The sequence below is a fragment of the Talpa occidentalis genome, unplaced genomic scaffold (assembly GCF_014898055.3).
Source record: "Talpa occidentalis isolate TD23 unplaced genomic scaffold, MPIMG_talOcc4v2.1 talOcc4.5, whole genome shotgun sequence".
Lineage (NCBI taxonomy): Eukaryota > Metazoa > Chordata > Mammalia > Eulipotyphla > Talpidae > Talpa > Talpa occidentalis.
In genome coordinates this window covers 118,227,607-118,250,763 of record NW_023604861.1, presented here as the reverse complement: position 1 = coordinate 118,250,763, position 23,157 = coordinate 118,227,607, and the positions used below count along the sequence as shown (strand labels likewise).

General features: G+C 36.9%; 2 protein-coding genes across 3 annotated transcripts in view; one reads left to right on the top strand and one right to left on the bottom strand.

Moving 5' to 3' along the window:
- Window positions 1-57: 57 nt before the first annotated feature.
- NDUFAF7 (NADH:ubiquinone oxidoreductase complex assembly factor 7) lies at window positions 58-12,789 on the top strand. 2 transcript variants are annotated; one of them, XM_037528218.2, is made up of 10 exons: window positions 58-147; window positions 414-577; window positions 1,154-1,234; window positions 2,149-2,259; window positions 4,944-5,157; window positions 6,501-6,559; window positions 7,244-7,354; window positions 9,334-9,477; window positions 11,728-11,901; window positions 12,487-12,789. In XM_037528218.2, exons 1-10 carry the CDS (start codon window positions 93-95, stop codon window positions 12,700-12,702), a joined length of 1,329 nt encoding a protein of 442 aa, XP_037384115.1. In that variant the 5' UTR covers window positions 58-92; the 3' UTR covers window positions 12,703-12,789. The 2 variants fall into 2 exon arrangements, with proteins under 2 accessions (XP_037384115.1, XP_054557179.1); XM_054701204.1 differs by lacking the exon at window positions 2,149-2,259.
- A 1,114-nt stretch (window positions 12,790-13,903) lies between these two features.
- The window catches only part of PRKD3 (protein kinase D3), a 67,697-nt gene continuing 58,443 nt past the window's right edge, over window positions 13,904-23,157 (bottom strand). The window contains exons 15-19 of the mRNA XM_037528217.2: window positions 22,459-22,620; window positions 22,129-22,227; window positions 19,576-19,843; window positions 16,978-17,063; window positions 13,904-16,210 (exon numbers count right to left, since the gene is read on the bottom strand). Of these exons, the coding sequence (XP_037384114.1) occupies window positions 16,037-16,210; window positions 16,978-17,063; window positions 19,576-19,843; window positions 22,129-22,227; window positions 22,459-22,620 (789 nt within the window). The 3' untranslated portion in view covers window positions 13,904-16,036. The remainder of the gene's footprint in view (window positions 16,211-16,977; window positions 17,064-19,575; window positions 19,844-22,128; window positions 22,228-22,458; window positions 22,621-23,157) is intronic.

The window sequence follows — 23,157 nt, the reverse complement described above, 5'->3', positions numbered from 1 at the left end:
GCCGTGACGCACTTCCGGCGGGGCGGGCCCTCTGCCGGAAGCGGCCGAAGCCCTCGCCCGCGGGCGGCGTGGGGTCGCGGGAGGATTGCGGCATGAGCGTCCTCGCGAGGGCCGGCGCGGGACAGCTGAGCGCCGCCGTGCGCGCGGGTCAGCGTACGCTCTGCCGTGGCTCCGGTTGCCGTGGAGACCGCGTGGGCACGTTCCTTAGTTGGGGGCGCCTGGGCTGCCCGGGGCTCGGGGCTGGAGTCCAGCTGCAGACCGGGAATGGGCGTGCAGTGCTGCCCGCCGCGTCGGGTGGGCGCCCGCCCTCCTGGCCTCGGCCGAGGCTCACGCTGCTTGAAGGCGCTCAGGCTGCTGCGCCAACTCAATGCGAAGGTTTTTAATAGGATGTGTTTCATGTGTGTTTTTCGCAGCCCTTCCCTGTCTTTGGAGAGGGAAATACTTCAGCTCCGGGAAGGAGCCGGCAGAAAACCATTCCGTGACGCCGATGTTGCGGCACCTTATGTACAAGATCAAGTCTACCGGCCCCATCACCGTGGCCGAGTACATGAGGGAGGTCTTGACCAACCCAGCCAAGGTATGGGTCGGCAGCCAGGGTACCAGGCCTGCTCTTGCTGGTTTTGGGGGTGTAAGTGAGGAGGGGGTATTATACCAAGAGCAGACTGAGGATGTTGAGCCCAGGCAGGTGGGGAGCCTTCAAGGAGAGGAGCCACCCCCCCCACCCCCAAACTCGGAAACAGATAAATTAATCTCAGTTGGAATTGGTGAGGACTGGATAGTCAGCGCCACTGCTCATAACGAGAAGAGGGGAGGCGAGGTTTTCAGAAGACAGTGTAGCCAGTGGGTTTATGGGATGAGGGAAGGGTGATTTTTCTATCTGAACTAATGGTAGATGGTTTCTACCATTTTTCTGGGAGAAGGGAATGCAGAGAAAGCAACAGTCCTTTTAGGAGGGAGGGAACAGATGAATTTGAAGTGTATGCAGGTTATTTAAGTTAATACCATTTGTCTTGCTTACTTACAAGAGTCAACTTTCTTACTAAAAAGCCTGTTTTACTATATACATCATGTAAGGTTTTGGAGGACTGTTTGGAAAGTTTGTTTTTTTTTTTTTTTAAAGTAATACGTTTTCTCTATTTTTCTTTTTACTTAGGGATATTATGTGTACCGGGACATGCTAGGAGAAAAAGGAGATTTCATTACTTCACCTGAAATCAGTCAGATCTTTGGGGAGGTAATTTCCAATGTTTAAAAAAAAAAAAAAAAAAGCAAAAACAGAACGAATATCACCAAACATCTGAGAACAAACAGATCTAGTTATATTATTCTGAAATAGTGTGTTATAGCTGTTTTTGTGATTTATCAAAAGTTTTAGTTTTTTTTTTTAGTAGCTTATATAGTGAGGTAATAGAAAGCAGTAGAAGAAAGGAAATGGTAATCAGAACTTTTCAAACATACTTTACTGTAGAAAAGAAATGTAGAAATAAGAGGGGAAAGAGAAAAGGAGAAGAGATGGTAGTGAAGAGGTTGGGAAAGGAAAGAATCCGATGAAATGACAATGGAAGAAGGGAACCATAAGGAACGGATGAGGAAAGAGATGCTTCCTAAGAAGGAAGAGAGACAAGATGCAAACACCAAGGAACTAGTGGAATCCAGATGAGCTCCATGATCGCTCCAACCATGGTCTGGCCACAGATACAATGGAAGTTTCCCTTTAAGAAACTTTGAGTACTTTCTAGGAATTCCAGTTCATTTATTTCCATATGAGCTTTATTTAGCAATAAAAAATAGTACATAAAAGGAATAGAATCCAGGTATTGAAAATATTTATTATACCTGAAAAATGTGTGATTGTTGAAACTGATATGAATATAAGGAAACGGCATAGTTATATTTCATGTAAATTTGTTTTCAAACACAAGTACGTTTTAACTTTCTCCTGTTACTAAGCTTTGTAAGTGGTGTGTATTGTAACACAGCCCCAAGGAAATTCCTGTGTGTGCATACATGTATGAATATTAAGTAACATACATGTGGTTGTTTGCAAACATTTTGCTTTCTGGAATAAAGTATGTTTTTACATGGAGTTTTTTTCTATTGTGGTATATATTTGTATTTAATATTTTAATATTTTTTTCCTTGTTGCAGCTGCTAGGGATATGGTTTATTAGTGAATGGATGGCTGCTGCGAAAAGTACAGCTTTCCAGCTGGTGGAACTGGGCCCAGGTAGGGGTACCCTTGCAGAAGATATTTTGAGGGTAGGTAAGAAAAGAATGTCTTCAAGCCTCATGTATGTGAATCTTACTACTTCTGACTGTATTTGCAAACTGTCTTAATCTCCCGGACTTTTAATTCTACCTCTTTCGTTTCACATTTGTCAGCTAAATTACAATGTTAGAAAAAATGTAATGAATCATTACTTATTGTCTGTTTGTAAGCTTAAAGAATAGGAGTGGTAGAGAGAATGAGAAAACTAAAGGCATAAGCATTTAGAAGATATTATGGGAGAATATTTGTTGTCTGAGTAGGAAAATTTTAATTCTGTAAAAAACAGAAGCCATAAAGGAAATGATTAATAATTTTTACTACATTAAAATGAAGAACTTTTGGGCCTCTTGGTGGTGCAAGGGGTTAAGATGCAACCTATGAAGCTATCTGCAGCCACTACAGCACAAGTTCGATCCCCAGCCAGGGAGCTACCCACGTGGTGTAGACCTCTCCTGACTTGCCCGCTGCTCCCCTCAGCAGTGTATTTCAGTCACTCTGCCTGTTCTGTTCCCCACTCTCTCTCTGATGAATCCTCTCATCCCCAGCACCTCTGGCCTATACCCCAGATCTTATATGTATAAATAATAAATAAATCTTAAAAAAAAACCGTAGTTAAATTAAAAAAATGATAATAAAATGGAGAACTTTTGTTGTTTAAAGAAATTAGAAATTTTGTACTTTTCAAAGATGTTATAAAGAGATTAAATTGCCAAGCCACAAAGTGAGGTAAATTACTTGCAAAACATTATGATAAAGTAAAATAAAGTAGTTGGAGTAAAGAACTCTTTTAATTAAATACGGAGATAATAGATAATTCAAGAGAGAAATTTGGCCAAAGGTGTAAACAGGTCTGTCATAAAATAGGAAATCCAAACAGTCAATAAAGACAAAAAGGTTCTCAGACTCATTGATTGTGAGGAAAATGAAAATGAAAATTACCTTGAGATAACTGTATCCTCAAAATTGGAAAGCCAGTATTTAATTTGAGATAATGGTGGTGACATCTGAGGGTGAGGGAGACATGGAGGCATTAAAGGTAAGGCTCATATCCCAGTTCTTTAATATCTGATGGATATCATGTATATCCCTCTATCACTCTACTAATATTTTATAAAAAAACATTAAAAAGGAACATTGTTTATAGTGCATGATACATAGTTTCATTTAATAAACTTACAGTTTATACTGTTTTGGAATCCATTAGCCATTTGAGTTTATTTCATGCATACCTGGCAATTCCATGTACAAAACAAAATACATATCCAATATAAGTTGACATTTCTTGGTGTATGATTTTTGCTTAAAATTAAGAATTTAGTGAGTTTTTTAAAGGAAATTTGTAAACATCTGATAAATAATAACCCTGGTTATATTATAGTTTGAAGGGGGAACAAAAGCACTAATTCAAGATCCCAGGGCTCTACTTCATAACTCTTTATTTTTTTTTTAAAGATTTATTTATCTTATACAAGAACTGGGTACAGTCAGAGGCGTGGGAGGGTGAGAGAATTCACTAGAGACAGAGCTGGGAGCAGAACAGGCAGATGGACTGAAGACATTGCTGAGGGGAGCAGCGGGCGAGGCAGGAGAGGTCTGCCCTGCCATGTGGGTTTCTCCCTGGCTGGCCGGGAATCAAACCTGTGATGCAGAGACTGTGAACAGCTTCACAGCATGGCCCTCAACCCGCTGCGCCACCGGGGAGGCCCTACTTTACATCTCTTTAAATGGGCAAAACCATTTGAATATGAAATAAGATTCTCAAATAATATTTTCTTGTTTTAATTACTTTAAAAATCAAGCCCACAGCTTTTAAAATGTAGAGGATGCTTCCCTAGATCCAGTCCTAAGAACTCTTAAAGAGCCAAAGTGTTTAAAGAAATGAAAAGAGAATAGCCAAAGAAGTCATAATAGAACTGTTTCCATTTTGACTCTGCTTTCTGAAAGATTTTTCTCTTAGGAGAAAATTTTTCCATTTGCAGTTTTAACTCAAAGCTAAATTTAGAAAAATCATCTGTTCCTATTATCAGTCTGTACCTAAAAATTCAGATCTTAAAAGGAGACAAATCACCAGTGAAAATTAAATTCAAGCAAAATATTGTGCTTTATGCTTTGCACTGAATTTTTTGCATTCAAATATTAAAAAAATATTGATGTATTTTTCTTTATACTTAACGCAACTAAAAAATATTTATAGCTAAGAAAAAAAACAAAATGTGAAAGAATCCCAAAATTAAGCCTTTGAGTGATTAGTACCATTCAAATCTGATTCCTTCAGGATAGTTTAATCATCAAAGATAAGATTATTTCATAGATACGGCGGCTTTATAAAATCAAGACTTATATATATTTTTTTCCCTTGGCCTTTTTTTAGACTTTCTAATTGGAATCATTTTTTTTTGGATCATTGTTTTATTTTCATTTGTTAATAATTTAACATTAGGAAATCAAATTGTGTATTATTCGTTTCTAATATACATTATACTTAATAACAACTCCAGTGGGTTGTGATTCTCATTGACTGCTGAAGAGTAACTGTGAGGGGAGCAAATTCTCTCTGAAACCAAATATTACTACTTTGATAGGGGTAAATTATTGAAGTAAATGGTTAATAAATCTAAAATCTGCTGAACACATTGTATTTGCCAACTTTCCCCCCCTTCTCTTTTGTATTTAGGTGTTCAGTCAGCTTGGATCTGTGCTGAAAAAATGTGACATTTCAATACATCTAGTAGAGGTGAGCCAGAAATTAAGTGAGATTCAAGCATTAACACTGACTGGAGAGAAGGTCCCACTAGAACGAAATGCTGAGTCCCCAGTATATATGAAAGGTGTTACTAAATCTGGGATTCCAATTTCCTGGTACCGAGATCTGCGAGATGTTCCAAAAGGTAATTGCTTCACATTGACTAATGAAAGAAAATTCACAGCTCTTCACAGTAGTGACGTGACCACAACCTTGTTCAGTAAAACAATAAATGGCATTAGTATTGCCAATTCCTTCATCCATAGAAAATACTGAACTTTCTGCTAGAAAAGAACTTTGTGTTAGAAAATAAAAACATTTAATATTAATGAGCAGTGAATTTTATGTAGTTGTGCAAAAAAATAAATAAATGTAGGTTTCTTTTGTACCTTTTACTTTTCCCTCCCCTTGAGATATCACTGAATATGACGCCCAATGCAGTAGGGGCTGAAGAAAGACATGTCAGTAGTTGGGTTTAGTTTCATTATGTCTTCTTTTGTCATCCTCTGGCTTAGAGACTAGCAAGGGTGGTAGGAATCCTGCATAGGTCAGGAATCTTATATTGATGAGACCTAGCTGGAACCGAAAGTGGGATCTGATCTGGGCTAAAGCACCTTCGCCATTCCTGGCCTTAGTCTTCACCGAAGATTGTATAAAATTAAAATTCTCTTCCAGTTAATAGATTTGAGTTCTATCTCTTTCAGGCCTAAGGATGCATAAAAGATTGAACTGATAATTTAGCTATTTTTGCTCTCTAACCCAGCTCTGTAGAAAATGAGAATAGTAAAACTTGTTCTTTGGTATATTCTGTTGAGTAGGTTGGCCATGAAGAGGTGGCTGATTCTGTGTAATGGTGTGTTGGTTCCAATATGAAGAATTAGGCTTTTTTAAAAAAAAATATTTATTTATACAAGAACTGGGATACAGGCCAGAATGCAGGAGGGTGAGAGGATTCACCAGAGACAGAGTGGGGAACAGAACAGGCAGAATGACAAAATACATTGCTGAGGGGAGCAGCAGGCAAGACAGGAGAGATCTGCCTCTCCACATGGGACCCTCGCCGGCCTGCTGACCAGGATCAAACCAGCACTGACAGCCTCACAATGCTGTGCTCAAGTGCCTGCGCCACCAGGGGAGACCCTAGGCATTTTTTTTTTAAAGATTTATTTATCTCACAAGAGCTGAGACACAGGCCAGAGGGGTGGGAGGTGTGAGAGGGCCCATCAGAGACAGAGTGGGGAACAAAACAGGCAGACTGACCGAAACACACTCTCAAGGGGAGCAGCGGGTGAGACAGGAGAGGTCTGCTGTGCCATGTGGGTTGCTCCCTGGCTGACCGGGGATCAAACTCATGCTGCAGAGGCCACGGATTGCTTCATAGTGCGGTGCTCAACCCCCTGTACCACCAAGGAGGCCCTAGCATTTTCTTTTTAATGTTCATTTTCTTAAAAATTTTGAAACATTTTTTTTCCTTCTGTTTTCAAATAGGGTACAGCTTTTATCTTGCACATGAATTCTTTGATGTCCTTCCTGTGCATAAATTTCAGGTATTGATGGAGAAAAATAAAAATCATAGTTATAATTGAATAACAAAGTGCCTTATGTTGAAAGAATAAACATTTGGATTATTTGTTTACTATATGGACATGACTTGTTAATTATATTTGGAATTTTGATGAATATAAGTAATTGAAAAGTAAATTTGAATTAAGTAGAATTCTTAATTCTCTTGGGATAATTATTTAAAAATGTTAATTCTCTTGAGATAATGTAAGATGGTAAACAGCTGGTGTTTACTGAATTTTATTTTATTTAGCAAATAGTTTTAAATTCCAAAGATTAGAATTGTTCTTTATTCTTTCTATGAGGACTTAAGATTTGGTGGCAATGTTCATGTGCTGGTAACTTTTAAGGTTAAGAGTACTTATGATATGTAGTCATTTGTTAGCAAAAGCTTCTGATTAGTTCTTCTAGTCTGTTTCCATTTGGACCCTGTGATGCTGCTTATTTTATCTGTGATTGAAACAACAATAGTTTGCACCTATCAGTTTACTCATAGTGTTCAAAGGAAATGAGTAATGCATTTAAATAATTTTAAGTGGTGAAGTGCACTGAAAATGTTATTTATCTTATATGTGGTTAAGAGGAGGAAACTAGTAATTATTTTTGATAGATGCAATTTTGAGGACAAACTTAGAGAAATTTGTTTTTATACTTTATTTTGTGTTTAGAAAACACCACAAGGATGGCGAGAAGTATTTATTGATATCGATCCACAGGTTTCTGATAAACTAAGGTTTGTTTTGGCACCTTGTGCCACCCCAGCAGAGGCCTTCATACAAGTAAGGAGAAATTTTTTTCTTCATTTCTGAGACAAATCTCTCTCTTTTTTTTAAGCATTTTTTTTTGAAGATTTATTTTTATTTATACAAGAACTGGGGTATAGGCCAGAGGCGTTGGAGGGTGAGAGGATTCACCAGAGACAGAGTGGGGAGCAGAACAGGCAGACAGATCAAAGACACTGCTGAGGGTAGCAGCAGACAAGGCAGGAGAGGTCTGCCACGCCATGTGGGCATCTCCCTGCCTGGCTGGGAATGGAATCAACGCTGTAGAGGCTGCGGACAGCCTCACAGGGCTGCACTCAACCCGCTGCGCCACCAGGGAGGCCCTCAGACAAATCTGTCTTATTACTACTTGGGCATTCCTTTTTAGAGGGAAGGAATTTGTACTCAACCCGCTGCGCCACCAGGGAGGCCCTCAGACAAATCTGTCTTATTACTGTTTGGGCATTCCTTTTTAGAGGGAAGGAATTGCTTGTAACATGGAAGGTGCTTTTTATAGTGCAGAGGCTGAATATTCACTATAGAGGTGAATAGCGCAGAGGCTCTAGAGTCAGGCCAAACATTTCTTAGTTGTGTGACCTTCATGTACTAAGAGTTTAAAGTAGCATTTACTCGGCAGATCCCTTACCTTCTGTTTACCTCAGTTTTCTGACTATCAAATGGTGACAATATTGTCTTCTTCACAAAACAGATTTTGCTGTCTGTGAAAACAATATAATACAGTATAAAGTAGCAAGAGCAATATTAAGTACTTTTTATTACTCTGTAATTTCTCATTTATTTGTCAAAACAACTCTATTATATTATCACTCTCTTTGGGCTACTACTAGAACATGTCTTGATTCTAGACTGCTAGGATGATAGATTTACTCCTGCTTTCTGTGGACCTCAATGAATAATGGAAAGACCCTATCTTGGGGTTGTAACTTATAATTAAAAAAAAAAAAACCTAATTCTCAGGATTATTTTGGCTTTAGCTTGCCTGTTTTATTCCTTTTTTGCCAGCTCAGAAAAAAGACTTCTACTTTCTGGACCCTAACTGAAAATTCCTATTGGAAGTTACCAATTTTAAAGACACACAAGAGCTTTTAAACATAAATCTATGAATATTCTTTGCAAAGTGTAAGTTAAAATATCAGCCTAAACTCTTGTGAACGTTTTCTGTTTTTTCATATTCTGGCAACCTAATTTTGCCTGTGTGAGAAATAAATTCATAAAACTAACAAGAGCTAATCCCCACCTCCCTTTGAGTTATGATGTTTTTTAGTTCTTTGAGTAGTGTTCATTTATGGAGAGGGAGTCATTAATTCCCTTCACTCAGGTGGGGTAATAGAATTTTTTTTTTAATTTATTTATGCATACAAGAACTGGGGTATAGGCTAGAGGTGTGTGGGGATGAGAGGATTCACCAGAGTGGGGAACGGAACAGGCACATTGACTGAAATACACTGCTGAGGGGAGCAGCGTGCGAGACAGGAGAGGTCTGCTGCACCAGGTGGGTAGCTCCCTGGCCAGGGATTGAATTTGTGCTGCAGCGGTTGCAAATAGCTTCATAGGTTGCGTCTTAGACCCTTGCACCACCAGGGAGACCCCAAGAATTTGTCATTTTGAAGAGCAGTTTAAGATGGTGAGAATGTTAGCAGGGTAAGCTGAGGTGTCAGCTTATGCCTGAAAGTCCCTGACCTCATGGGTTTTATAGTTAAACCACATTAGTTAATTTATTAGCGCTGGGGGCTAAGTACTTCATTGTTTCATTTAATCCTTATAACCAACAGGTCTGCATATATGTGTGTATGTATATGTATACATATATATTAAAATGATGTCAAGTGAAAGTTGAGTGTAGAGAACGCATTCACATTGAGAATGTTATTTTTATAACTAAAATGCTCATTATAGAAAAATGTGAAAATATGGAAAATCCAAAAAAGTCCTTTCGTGTGACACATTTTGATTATTTCATCTGGTTTCCTTACTAGTGTGATGAAACACGGGATCATGTGGAAGTGTGTCCTGATGCTGGTGTTATTATTCAGGAACTTTCTCAACGCATTGCACTAACTGGAGGTGCTGCGCTGATTGCTGATTATGGTCATGATGGAACTAAGACAGACACTTTCCGAGTATGTTAATATAGTTTAATAATGTGATTTATTAGAATTTAATTGTTATGATTTACTTATAATTATGAATAGTTTTGAAACTCATTGAGGATCTTTATCTGTGGTGCCTAGTGATTTTTTTTTCCTTTCTAGTTTTTTTTGTTTTAACATTTATCATTATTTACAATTTTTTTAGACAATATTTGCTTCCTCCCACCCCCTCAGATTGAGTCCCATTAGCATTTCCTTCTCCAAGGCACCCATGCACCATCACCATAGTCCTCTGTGCTCCTCCCTCCCTCCCTTGCACCCCTCTCCCTCCTCCTCCCCTGCAGGATGTCTCTGGTTTATAATTATGTTTTTGCTTTGTTGTGTTTTGTACTGTTTTTTTTTTTTTTACGCTGATGTCTTATTTGGTTTCCCTATATTCCTGCTATAAGTGAAACCATCCAATATTTTTCTTTTTCCTTCTGGCTTATTTCACTGAGCATAATTCCTTCTAGTTCCATCCAAGTTGCTGCGAATGGCATGAGTTTATCTTTTTTGATTGCTGAATAATATTCCATTGTGTGTATATGCCACATCTTCTTGCTCCAGTCATCTATTTTTGGGCATTTGGGTTGTTTCCAGATTTTACCTATTGTAAATAGTGCTGCAATAAACATAGGTGTACAGGTGTTCTTTTGAATTACTGTTTTTGTGTCTTTTGGGTAGATCCCTAGTAGTGGAATTGCTGGATCGTATGGTAGCTCCATGCCTAGCAATTTCAATAATGTAATTGTATTATTTTATACTTAGGCTTAGGAATAAATCTGTGAAGGGCAATTAAAATATGAAGACTAAGTGTAAGTCCACTGTCCCACTCTCCTTTGAACAGTTGAATTGTCTACATTTTTCCTTAAGATGCAGAACCTAGACTTGTATAGATCCTAGTTAAGGACCTGAGTAATACATATAGAAGGATTTTTTTACATTTAAGTTTCTCCTTTAATTAAAAATTGTGGTACTTCTTTTGTAGATTTGACTTAGCTCTAAAATTTTTTTTTTTGCAACTCATTATATCAAGTTGGTTCAAACTTTTCCTATTGTCAACATCTTTCTTCCTTTCCAGATATATTTTTACCTTTCCTAAACATCTTTATGATCTTTGAATATGATCGAATCTTTTCAGGATATTTTAAATAAATTTAACTAGCTGCTGTTGGCCATTTTCTAGACCTGTGGTTAATTTTTTTTAGTTTTTTATAATTAAGGTAACACTGGTTTTTTACTCTGTATAATTCAGAAATAGCTCTCGATTTCTAACCTTATTGTACCTAACCAAAAAAAAAAGCTTTTGTTTAAAATGCTCATTCTGGGCCTCCCCGGTGGTGCAGCAGTTGAGCGCTGGGTCGCGGCCTCTGCGGCGCCGGTTCGATCCCCGGCTGCTCCCCGGCCACCGGCGGAGGATCCCACATGGCGCGCAGACCTCTCCTGCCGCCCGCTGCTCCCCTCAGCAGTGTGCTTCGGTCCTTCTGCCTGCTCTGCTCCCCACTCTGGCTCTAGTGAATTCTCTCACCCTCCCGCACTTCTGACTGTACCCAGTGCATGTATAAACAAAACAAACAAACAAAATAAATAAATAAATAAAACATGCCTCTATTAAAAAAAATAAAATAAAATAAAATGCTCATTCTGTATTTTTTTTTTTTTTTTTTAAGATTTATTTATTTATTTATACAAGCACTGGGTACAATCAGAAGCGCGGGAGAGTGAGAGAATTCACCAGAGCCAGAGCGGAGAACAGAACAGGCAGAGTGACGAAGTACACTGCTGAGGGGAGCAGCGGGTGGCAGGAGAGGTCTGCGCACCATGTGGGACCCTCCTCTGTGGCCGGGGAGCAGCCGGGGATCGAACCGGCGCTGCAGAGGCTGCAGGCAGCTTCGCAACCCAGTGCTCAACCGCTGTGCCACCGGGGAGGCCCTCATTCTGTATTCTTAACTCCTGTCAAGAATTCATCTGGAGAATTAATGCGATCCCTTGACCTCAGCATGGGCACTAACAAAAATGTTAAATAACTGTCAAGGAAGCAACTTCAGACACTGTGCTTTACATTGGGTTTTCTAAACGTGGCATCTCCTTTAAAGAAAGGGTGCAGCTCTAAAGCTTGCAAATCACTGATTCAGGCCATATTTTCCTTTTTAACAGTTATTGTGTAAAAGGTAAGCATTTCTTTAATCTTGTAACACTATAAAAAAGGTAAAAAATTATCACTTTAAAATTATGTTCAAGGGATTTTGTGGCCACAACCTCCATGACGTGTTAATTGCCCCAGGAACGGCAGACCTCACAGCTGATGTGGACTTCAGTTATTTGCGCAGAATGGCACAGGGAAAAGTCGCTTCTCTGGGTCCAATCAAACAACATACATTTTTAAAGAATATGGGAATTGATGTCCGACTGAAGGTAATGATTTATTTCATTGTCATTAAATATTTTAATTTCATAGTATTAGAAAGAGAACTCTTAGAGGGAATACGATGAACTGGTGGGGGACTATGGATGGTGGTGGGTACACTACATTGGCGATACCTGATGGGGGTATCCTAATGTTACTGTGATTAAAAATATTTAGATCCACCAAAAAAATTATAAATAAAAATAAATTTTAAGAACTTTTAAATAAGTTAATCTGGGCTTGTGTTCTTGTAGTAAGTCAGGCTCTTGGTGTTCCAGTTTTTTCAATAGTGTAGGATGCAATAAAATCAGTCTGAGGGTAGAGCAGCCTGGAAATGTTCATGGATATTTATATGAGTAGAATGAAAAGACTTTCAAGTAATGTTCATGTTTGTTTGCTAAGAAAGCAGCTGTGCTAATGTGTATAATTTTTACAATCTAAGGAAACCTTAATTCTTAAACGTAGATCAAACTACCTGGGAATATTTGTTAAACAAGTCCATAGGTTTGAGTCACAGCAGTTTATACTTCTAATATTCAGTGCATGTAACTAAAGTCCTGGTTATTTTTTACTAAGGAGTTTTTTCTTTTCAGGTTCTTCTAGATAAATCAAATGAGCCATCATTGAAACAGCAGTTATTTCAGGGATATGATATGTTAATGAATCCTAAGAAGATGGGAGAAAGATTTAACTTTTTTGCATTGCTACCTCATCAGAGACTTCACGGTACAAACCACCAGATGACTCCATGTCAATCAAAACCCTCTTCATCACCTGTAGCTGGGTTTGGTGAACTTGCTTGGCGGTGATACTTCAGTTTGGACTTCTTGCCGCTAACTCTGCTTAAGAAATCCATTTAGGGCCTCCCCGGTGGCGCAGCGGTTGAGCGCTGGGTTGCGAAGCTCTCTGCGGCGCCGGTTCGATCCCCGGCTGCTCCCCGGCCACCAGAGGAGGGTCCCACATGGCGCGCAGACCTCTCCTGCCGCCCGCTGCTCCCCTCAGCAGTGTACTTCGGTCCTTCTGCCTGCTCTGCTCCCCGCTCTGGCTCTGGTGAATTCACTATACCCAGTGCATGTATATAAATAAAGCATGCCTCTGAAATCCATTTAAAGGTAATATAAGTATTAAAAAATATTTTATCTTTCACAGCCACCAAAACATTCTATCTTATGTATAGTACGACTCAACATTTAACTTTTATGGTTGTGTCTAACTCTTGGTATAAATATGTGTTCTCAATGAAACAAGTTATTATGAAACGGAGTCTCCTTTGGATTTATGATGTTAGTTGCTATATTTAATAAAATGCTTATAATTTGATAGTACAAGTATAGACTGTAGTTTTCTGTTCTGTAATACTTACTCGAATAAAAAATTAAAGATGCAATAATCATTATTAAATTTTCCCAGTCTAGAAATGTATTTGAGGGTTAGGAAGAGAAACTAATAAACCAAACATGTACTTGAGATAGGAGTTAGAGTAAATGCAGATTACTGTGAAGGACTAACTGCAGATTACGATGAAGGAAGAATCATTTTCTAAATTGAGCTAGTTCTCCCTTAATTTCAGATAAATGTTCAGTTTTAGTTCTACTTTTTTTGATTTACAGACCTTTAAAAAACAAAACAAAACATGGACTTCATGAGCAGTTGCTGTGTTAGCAAGATAAATTTACCAGCATGATTAAAAGAATACTGGCCATATGTCTTGAATTGGTGGCTTAAGTATATTGGATGTTAACAGGCACAGTGATCGTATTGCTTTTTTAATTTGACTGACACTAGGACTACTGTTCTGTATCTCACTCTAAAGGACATGAAGATGGAAATCTTATTTTTCAGATATAGCTCAGTCTTGGGGCATTCCTATCTACTTTTATTGTTTCTATATTTATTTTCTTTATCTAAAGACTTGGTTGGGAGAATTTTTAAGACCAAAATGCCTAGAATTGGCTCCTCCCAATTATTTCAGTTTTTATAACTACGGGGAGAAGTTAGGCAATGCCTTGTCTCTTAAAAACTAGAAAACTGATTTTGATATTAGGTGTTTAACTTATTTAAGTCTTCAAAGCAGTTACAATAGTTGAATATTTGATAGTAGTTCCTGAAAAATTGGTAGTTGTAAATATTCCAAACTTTAATGCCAAGAAATGAGACCTCCAGATAATTAACCTCAAATTTCATGTAAAATTATTACAATGAGGTGTTTTTTATTTTAGGCAATTAAAAAATATCAGTGTTCTTAAATAATAGCATTATTTTAATTTACAAATACTATTTTCAAAATAGTTCTCTTACCAAGGCCTGGGAAAATAACACAACCAAATAATATTTTCTTTGGATACCTCTGGTAGATATAGGCTCAGGTTTGCACATGGAAAAGTATGGTGATATGGAAATACATTTTATTATCAAGCTTGAGAATATTTACAAAAAGTAGGATGTAACAAAAAATATAAAAATGTACTGAACAGTGTCATTATAGACTACTTTGTACATTATTAAATGTTTCTAACATTTCTTATACAAATACAACTTCACATCAACACAAAGCTATGCAAGTTAAAAGGTATTTGGAGTAATTACTCAACTCCAAATTATTTGACAGTGCCTTTACAAATTTTTTTTTTAAGATAACTTTTCTTAGGCATTCAACAAGAACAAAAAGAGTGCAATTAATTTCATGGCTTTGTATGGTTTGATTATATAAATATAGCAATGAACATTATTCCAGTTAATTTTCAAATTATGATCTTCATTTGATAGACTGAAGAATTCAAGATTGTTAGCTGCCTATATAGGCTTATACACAGCTAATAAAGAATGGAGCCATGACTTAAATTCAGGTTTTCTAAATCTTTTGGGTTTTGAGATATTAAAAAAAAGGGGGGGGGGGCTTACAATGATTACTAAGGAATGAAGAAACAAAAAGCCACTAGGTTTTTTGTATAAGTGGATAGTCCCAGATCTTAAATCATTTTGGGGGAGAACTATTAGTAACTTTCTAAAAGCTATGAAAAATGACCTCTTCAATATTATATATGAGTAGGGGAAAAAATTTTAGCTGTTGCTGGAGCTGAAATGTTTAAAAAACAAAACAAAACACAGAACTTACTTCAGTTTTCCTTTACTTGCCTTATACAGCCCTGCCTTTATTAACTATTTGATTTTCTACCTACTCATTCCCCCAAACTCCTTAAAATGGTTGGTTTTAAAAATATTCCAAATAATCTGTAAAGCTCTCCCTAAGCTAAGGAAAGGAAAAAAGGATACTGTTTGCTAGTCTTTCCTATAGCATTAATTGACCCTGCACTGACCTTACCCCTCTCCAATTATTCAACTCTAAATTGTTTATCCCTTTACCCACTGAATGTTGAAATCCAATTGTGGCATCACAGTGGTGTCAATGGGAAACATGAATATTTAGCAGCAGAGTTGAGCTATGAGAAGACTAACAATTCAGCACTTAGACAGACTAGCAGTTCCTGCTCCTGGTTTTGTATTATCAGTTGTCCTAAATTATCTTAGAGGCTGTGGCAACATACTCACAAAAGATGGTAACTTTAATTTTTATGTTGTACAGAGTATATGCAGAGTCTCTTAGGGATCATTTTGGAGTCCTGATTGACCTAAAATCAAAGGGTAACCATTCCAGTGCTCCTTTTCTATATGTCAAGGAAAAACCCTTCAAGGTCTCTATGGTCAGTTAAACAAATGTTAAATCACATGCTAGTAGCCTTTGTTATCTTTTAAATGCAAACCTATTTAGTAATCAACCTACAACTCTTGTATTATTTGGTTGAACTATGCAATAACTGGGCGCTAGCCTTGTTTTTTTCTTCTTAAAAAAATAACACAAGAACAAGAAAGGCAATATAAATTAAGTGCCGCTATTGTACTAAACTGAAAGATTAGAAAAAAACACAAAAACCAGTTATCGCTTATGCTATGAAAATGTGTTTCTGTTACTCACTTTCCCCTCTTGGACCTACTCATTATGAACTACAGTATTGGTGTCACTGATTTCTTATATTCCTCATGCCTTTGAATCCCTGCAGATGACAGCGTAGAAAGAACAGTTTTGCAGTAGAGTATCAATCCATAAAATGAAATCCTTCCTTAATGACGTTAGATCACTGATTATTAAGGATCTTCTTCCATATCATCTGGATTAGGAGCCATAATGAAGTGCTTTGGGTATACAAGGTTGTGTGTGTATGCATGTATTTCCCAACGGGCATCATCACTTTCGTGTGTAATATAACGTTCTCCAATGCGAGTTTCAAATTCTCGAAGGTCAAGCCAAGTCTGATAGTCCTTTAAAAAAAAAGTGATTATGAAATATAAAGGAAACAAAATCATCTCAAGCTCTTTTTTGTTAAATATAAATGATTTTTCAAATTTAATCTTAAGTGAAGAAAGTAACTAGTTTCTAAAATTTAAACAATAATTGCCTCAAAGTTCTAAAGTGGCTAATAATCACCAATATTTTATTCTATACTATTGCACAAACTGGGGAAAGTGTTTAGACTCTATTTTCAGAATAATACAATAATTGCTGAGACTGTTTTTGTTTTGAAGTTAATTCTTCCATTCACTCCCTTTAAAATAATTTGGGGTATTATCTTTTGATGAATCTATGCAGTAGCTTTTGGGGAATTAAGATAAACATTTCAAAACGGGATTTCTGAACTTTTCAATGCAAACATAAACCTTTCAGTGGATGTTTTACAAATAAAGTGCATTTGACAAATTAGTATTACTTTGTAGTATTACTTGACAAAGTAGTATTACAAAGTAGTTTTACAAATAAAGTGTATTTGACAAAGTAGTATTCAGTTACTTACAAAAGGGTTTATCTTACAAAAGGGTGAAATGAACATATAAGGCCTTATGAAAGGCTAAATCACTGCTTTCAGTCAGAGGAGTTTAATTACCTATCAGTTTTGGATTTGAATGGTGTACTGCAGAACTTCCATAGATTCAGCCACAGTGCACCTTAATAACTGAAGAACACTTACATTGTTTTAAAGAAATCACAATGAACTGCTCAAAAAATAGCCAAAGAAACTTTTTTTTTTTACCTGTAGCCAGGGATGACTAAGAGATTTGTCCACACTGTAACGTTTTCTCATCTTCACTTGAAGTAGATTGTTTATCAAGTCAATTGCTAAGGGAAAAGACAATTAGATACGTAAATTTGGGCATACAGAGCATCCTATACTTGTGGCCCTGTCTAGAAGGTAGTTCAAGCCGTTGTAATATAGGGTTGAGTATATTTGCTTAAGAGCATGGCCTTTAAGCTAACATGTCTTAGTGGCCCAAAATGTTTATTGAGTTTATAGTGTACCTGTTTTATTAAGGAGGCAGCATAGAATGAAGATTAAAAGATACTCTGGAGCCAGCCTGCCTGGGCTTAAGTCATTGTGCCACTTACTACTATGATATGGGGTCAGTTACTAATCTATACTGTGCCTCAGTTTCCTTACCTGTAAAATGAGGTTGAGAAGATAAAATTAGTTGAACACATGAAAAGGCTTAGAATGGTACTTAGCACCTACGTTGTGAGTAGTAAATCTTACACATCAAGATGAATAAAGCTCTGACTAGAGGTTAACTCCCCCACTTTTTTAAATGATGCTATATTCTCTGATCCCTGGTTTGATATGGAAAAGTAGCCAAAGCTACTGACTTGCCTCAAGAGATGTGGTTAGATTGAGGAGACATCGTATTATTTAAAAGTTCATACTCAACAGATTTGGACAAGTATGTTAGCCTTTTGGTATATGTGGTGAGATCTTGGCATATATACTTTACCTAACTTTTTTGAGAAATGGACCAAGTATAAAACCAAAGCACCATATAACTACCTATAGACTATGACCCAATATAATAATAAACCTGAAATACTGATATTAAGGTCTGGACCTAGGATGAACCAAATGAAAGATATATACTAGTACTATTTCTCTTTACCACCAAACTAGCAAAGATTTTCTATAAACATTTTAGTTGTGAATTTCTCTGTGTTCCAAATATTTCAAGCCTTCATACATTGGTCCTTATATGGTGTTCCACCATCAAGAATCATTTTTTTTTTTTATTATTTTTTTTTCAGCATTTATTTATTTATACATGCACTGGGTACAGTCAGAATCATTTGTGTGGGCCTCCCCGGTGGCGCAGTGGTTGAGCGCTGGGTTGCGAAGCTGCCCGCGGCCTCTGCGGCGCCGGTTCGATCCCCGGCTGCTCCCCGGCCACTGGAGGAGGGTCCCACATGGCACCTCTCATGCCGCCCGCTGCTCCCCTCAGCAGTGTACTTCAGTCCTTCTGCCTGCTCTGCTCCCTGCTCTGGCTCTGGTGAATTCTCTCACCCTCCCGCGCTTCTGACTGTACCCAGTGCTTGTATAAACAAAAACAAAAACAAAACAAACAAACAAATAAATAATACATGCCTCTTAAGAAAAAAAAAGAATCATTTGTGGGTATTTATTTAAAATGTTTTTGTGTGTATCATTCCAATTGATAAATCTGAATTATCTGAGACATGGCCTAGGGTTTTTCTTTTCATAAACTTACAAAGTGAGTCTTGTATAATAAGAGGACCACAGACTGCCCCAGGAGCTCTACCAAGATAATTTTGGTAACATCCAAAACCCCTCAAATGTTCTTCAGTTTGCTCTATTCATTATCAAGTGAACCTGCTACTTTATCATGCTGCTCCTCACACTTTGCTCAGTTTAATGAACTGTTAATCTCTGTGATTCGATCTGGAAAAACAAAAGACTTATCTGTTCTAAGGTTTGGTGAAATCCATATAGGGGAAGTCCCTAGCAGTGGTTTCTTCTAAATTCTACAGGACTGTTAATGTTTTTAAGGGTGTACTCTTCTTTCCAGTATCAGAAAAAAGGGTCAACCAGACCATTCTTGATAGATATAGAATGAGGGGTTGAAAACTGAAAAATCTTCAACAGGCAGGAAAACCAAATGTAGGAGTGTCCCCAGTAGTGTTCCATGGAAAAGCTAAAAAACTGGAGTGTCCATTGAGTATAAAGGTTGCTATAAAGAACCAAGTTAGGAGGCTCCATTCAAGGAGCTTACAGTCTTGTGAAGACAGGAAAAGTAATAGTGAAATGACAGAAGAATACCTGGAAAAATACGTCCAACTAGTAGGCTAAGAAAGATCTCATACAGTTTAGAGGGAAAACCTCACAGATGAGCCACAAGTTAAGAGTTCCTTGAAGGTCTGGAAGGATTTCAGTAGTGAATAGAGTCAGGGGGAAAGGCCTACACAAAATGAAGAATTCAAAAAAGACTACACAAGCAGGCTTTTGTAGGGGAGTAGTGGGAGGTATCACATACAGAACCTAAAGCTGCAACGGGTTAAAGGGAGGCCCCTGTGTTTGGGAACAGGGTAAGATGAAAGTGGTGTTTCCAGAAGATTTGACAGTGGTGATGAAGGACCAGGAGAGTTTGATGGGTAGGTCAGTTAAAAATTTATCTTAGTAGTTTCAAACTGAGGCAACTGGGCCTGGAATAGTGCTACATCTGAATGTAAGGAAGATATAAAAAGACACTTGGTAAGTGAATTTTAGAAGATGAATGAAAGAGAAGTCAGAAGAAACAGGTCAACTTGGAATCAAAAAGACTTGTAGACTAAATGGCATAGAACTAAATTTTACCTTCACCAGAAATTTCTCTCCATGGATTTGGTGGGTACATAAATGCAGCATTTTGGATTTGGTCATTTATATCTTCATCTTCATTGAAAGGAAACGTGCCACTGAGGCTCACATAGACGATAACGCCCACTGACCACATATCTAGAGAACGGTTGTAACCTTTGCTCCTAAGAACTTCAGGGGCCAAGTATGCTGGAGTTCCTACTACAGACCTCCTGAATGACTTCTCACCAATGATGCGTGCAAAACCAAAGTCACACAGCTTCACCTGGAAATCAAAGGATGATGTTCAGTTTATATTATGTGTCAACCTATATGCACATACCTGTTCCTAAATGTGAAACTATCATGTCAACACACTTGCACTGAATTGTATTAGGAAGGTAAAATGATAATAGATATGGAAACTAAAATATCTTTTTCCCAAAAGGCAGGATACATTTATATGTGATCCATTACTAATATAGAATGAGTTTTTCTCGTGTTTATTTCAAAAAACCACGTATGAATTCCAGCTTCTAGGAAATATAATACCAGACTGGTATTAAAAGTATTCAAAGGTTTTTGATGAATTGGATGGAGAGTGTAGGTCTTTTATCATTTGGCTTTTAGGGCTCACTTTCATCTGTGAGCAGGAAGTGTTTTCATTTTTGAAGTTCCAATGGCCTTACAGACATACAAAAGTACTGAATATACGTTTCCTGAATGAAAAATAAGGTATTTAAAAACTTACCATTTATTTTTGCTTAGTCCTAGAATCTCTCTTCCCAAGGATACTATAAATTGGCAAGTAAATTTAGTTTCATTAATGATAACTATTAATAGAGACAGTAGAATAGTGCTAGAGATTATTGCTTGAAAGAATAAGAGTAACTTTTCTGTGACCAAGGAACAAATTGTTACTAGCTGGATGTTTACGTATGAAAAAAGCTATATCTGAAAGTAGTGATAGTCACAAAAGAGTTCTAGAAGTGCAATGAGCTTGGCTCACAATTAATCTTGATGCCTACTTTCTAGTACAGGTTCAGATTTTGGTGACCAATGATGCATTCACACTGAACAAGCTAACAATAAGTATTTTCTGGAGAGAATGTCCTGATTTACAAAATGTCTTCAGAAAAACAAACAAAAAAAATTAAAATAATTTGAGAGAAGGAATTTGACCTTTATAAAGCAATATAAATAGTGACTGGTGAGCAAAGGTATCTTCAAATGCTGCTAGCTGTTTCTCAGATATGGATTCTCAGATACATTTTTTTGATGCTTTTTGTTCTGTGAACTGCATCTGGCCACTTCTCTATTTGAGTCTTCAAAGAATAGAATAAGTGATCATGAAGAAATTTGAACTCTCTTTTTGTTAAATAGCGTATTTCAGCTAACATCTTGTTAAAGTAGATAGGACCTTGGCAACTGAATAATACTTGAATAGAAGACTATCAAATAAATGACATCATTTTCCCCCTTTGTTCCTAATGACAACAATAGGGATCACTAAAGCAGAGGTAAGAAAGTTGGAGTTTATCCTTAGCTGTACCATTTTGAAGATCAATTAAGATAACATATGAAAGCACCAAATTATCAGGGAACCCTTTTTGTTCTTACAATGATACAGAATCACTTTCAACCAAATAGATGTTATAAAAGAAAGACTATATCTTTCTTCTACATCTTTAAAAGTGAAGAATTTGAATTTTTAAAATCTTTTCCTTGGAAAGACAATTTGAGATGTATTTATGAAGTGAAAAACAGTCATCTATTGTGCTTATTCTAGACCTTTGTCTAATTGTGTATATTTTAAATGTACATGAACAATAACACAACAAATATTCTAGCTGATTGGAGGACTTATCAATGACAAAATTAATAACATTCATAGGTACTAACATAAATATTCTAGACAACTATTTCAAACTTTGCCTATGATTGATTTTTAAATTATGAAATAAATTTGGATCAAGATCAACACTTTTCATAAGATGAAATATAACAAAGTGAATAATAAAATGAATGCATCACACTTAGGATATACGCACACAGTACTGTCATATGTGTGAGCACTGGTTGTCAGAGGAAATATAATTCTTACATAGATTTTGGTGAAAACATTTGAAATATAGTTCTCTAAAGAGGAAAAGAAGTTGCCTCAACCAAAATCTAGTATCTCCCATTTCAGGGTTACTCTTCAATTTGTTTTATTTTATGGAGAATTTGTCCTGAGCATCATGCATCAACATAAGTTGCTTCTCCTTCCATTTTGTTCCCAACCCACAGGGAGTGGTGAAATTTAAATAATTTCTGTGCAAAAAGTTATTCCTTGAGATCTGGTTACGTTTAAGAAGTCTTAATGAAAATAAACTATAAGCAGTAAAATCTGAATTCAAATTATTCAAATATTGATCCTCACTGAAAGTCACAGGTTAAAAACCTTATTTCTATAAGATGGTTATGTATTTGAACCTCCAGCACTGGAGGTTTTTGCTACATGGGAACTTAGTAATATTGCCGGACAGACACTGAAAACAAATCTTAAAAAGGTTCTGGAGAATATCTCACCTGAGGAAATGGCTCTGCTGATGCGAGTAGTACATTTTCTGGCTTTAAATCACAGTGTACAATGTTCTTAAAATGTAGATTCCTCAAAGCAACAAGAATCTATTATTGAAGAAAAGACTTTTTTAATGCCTGAAAAAATCATAACTGAATTGCAATCTGACCCCCTGAATGGTACAGTAATTTGAAAAGTCTACTACCATTCACCAGGATTTAAGTGAACTGTTATTCTTTTTTTCAAGGTTAACAATTCCCACAATATTCCGATATAGAAAAGCGTTACTATTTAATTCTTAGTTCTGACAATGTTTAGTTTTAAAATAGATAAAATACCTGTGTGACCATGAATTTAGTAATTCGTTCTGGAAGTCTACTTTTCTCGCTGGATAGAATCATTTCCAACATATCTCCATGCAGCTTTTCCATCACAACAAACACTCGTTCTGGGGTTTCAAACATACATTCCAGGTTTACAATCCCAGGATGGTGTAAATTCTGAAGAGTTACAGAATACTTATTTGACCAACTTACGTAGCGAGATAATTTTACTACTCAAACATCTATCAATGCACTGCAAAAATTATATGAAATACATGGCATAGAAAGGAAACCAGCTGAAAAATAATAAAAGCAAACAAAACAAATAGGATCAGATTGTGATTTTCCAAAGCTCTCTGAGAGTAGATGTACTGAGGGAAAATAATGTCTTCCCTATTTGATTATATGACTGATTTTGTCCATCACTACTACTTTTCCTTCCTTCTCTTTTTAAAAAAATTAATTATTTTTATTGAGGTAGCGTTGGTTTACAATACTGTGTTTTGGCGGTATAACAGTAAGTTTATACTGCTCAGGAACAGGGACCAAATGCCAATCATAGGTTAGCCAATTAAGAGTTTAAGCTCTTGGGGGCTAAATTTGTGAAGGTCTTTGCTCAAAAGATAGTTTTGTTTTTAAGGTCATCATCTAGGTCTTGATTTTCATGATGTTCTACCTCAGTTTGGTCTTCCATCCTAGACGCAGCATCTCTTT

What these genes read in the sequence shown, in the direction of transcription:
- NDUFAF7 (XM_037528218.2), top strand. Translation starts at nt 93, where the DNA reads ATGAGCGTCCTCGCGAGGGCCGGCGCGGGACAGCTGAGCGCCGCCGTG. An exon ending in TTGCAGAAGATATTTTGAGG is followed by an intron (nt 2,260 to 4,943) that starts GTAGGTAAGAAA and finishes TTTTGTATTTAG; the next exon opens with GTGTTCAGTCAGCTTGGATC. An exon ending in TTCCTGTGCATAAATTTCAG is followed by an intron (nt 6,560 to 7,243) that starts GTATTGATGGAG and finishes TTTTGTGTTTAG; the next exon opens with AAAACACCACAAGGATGGCG.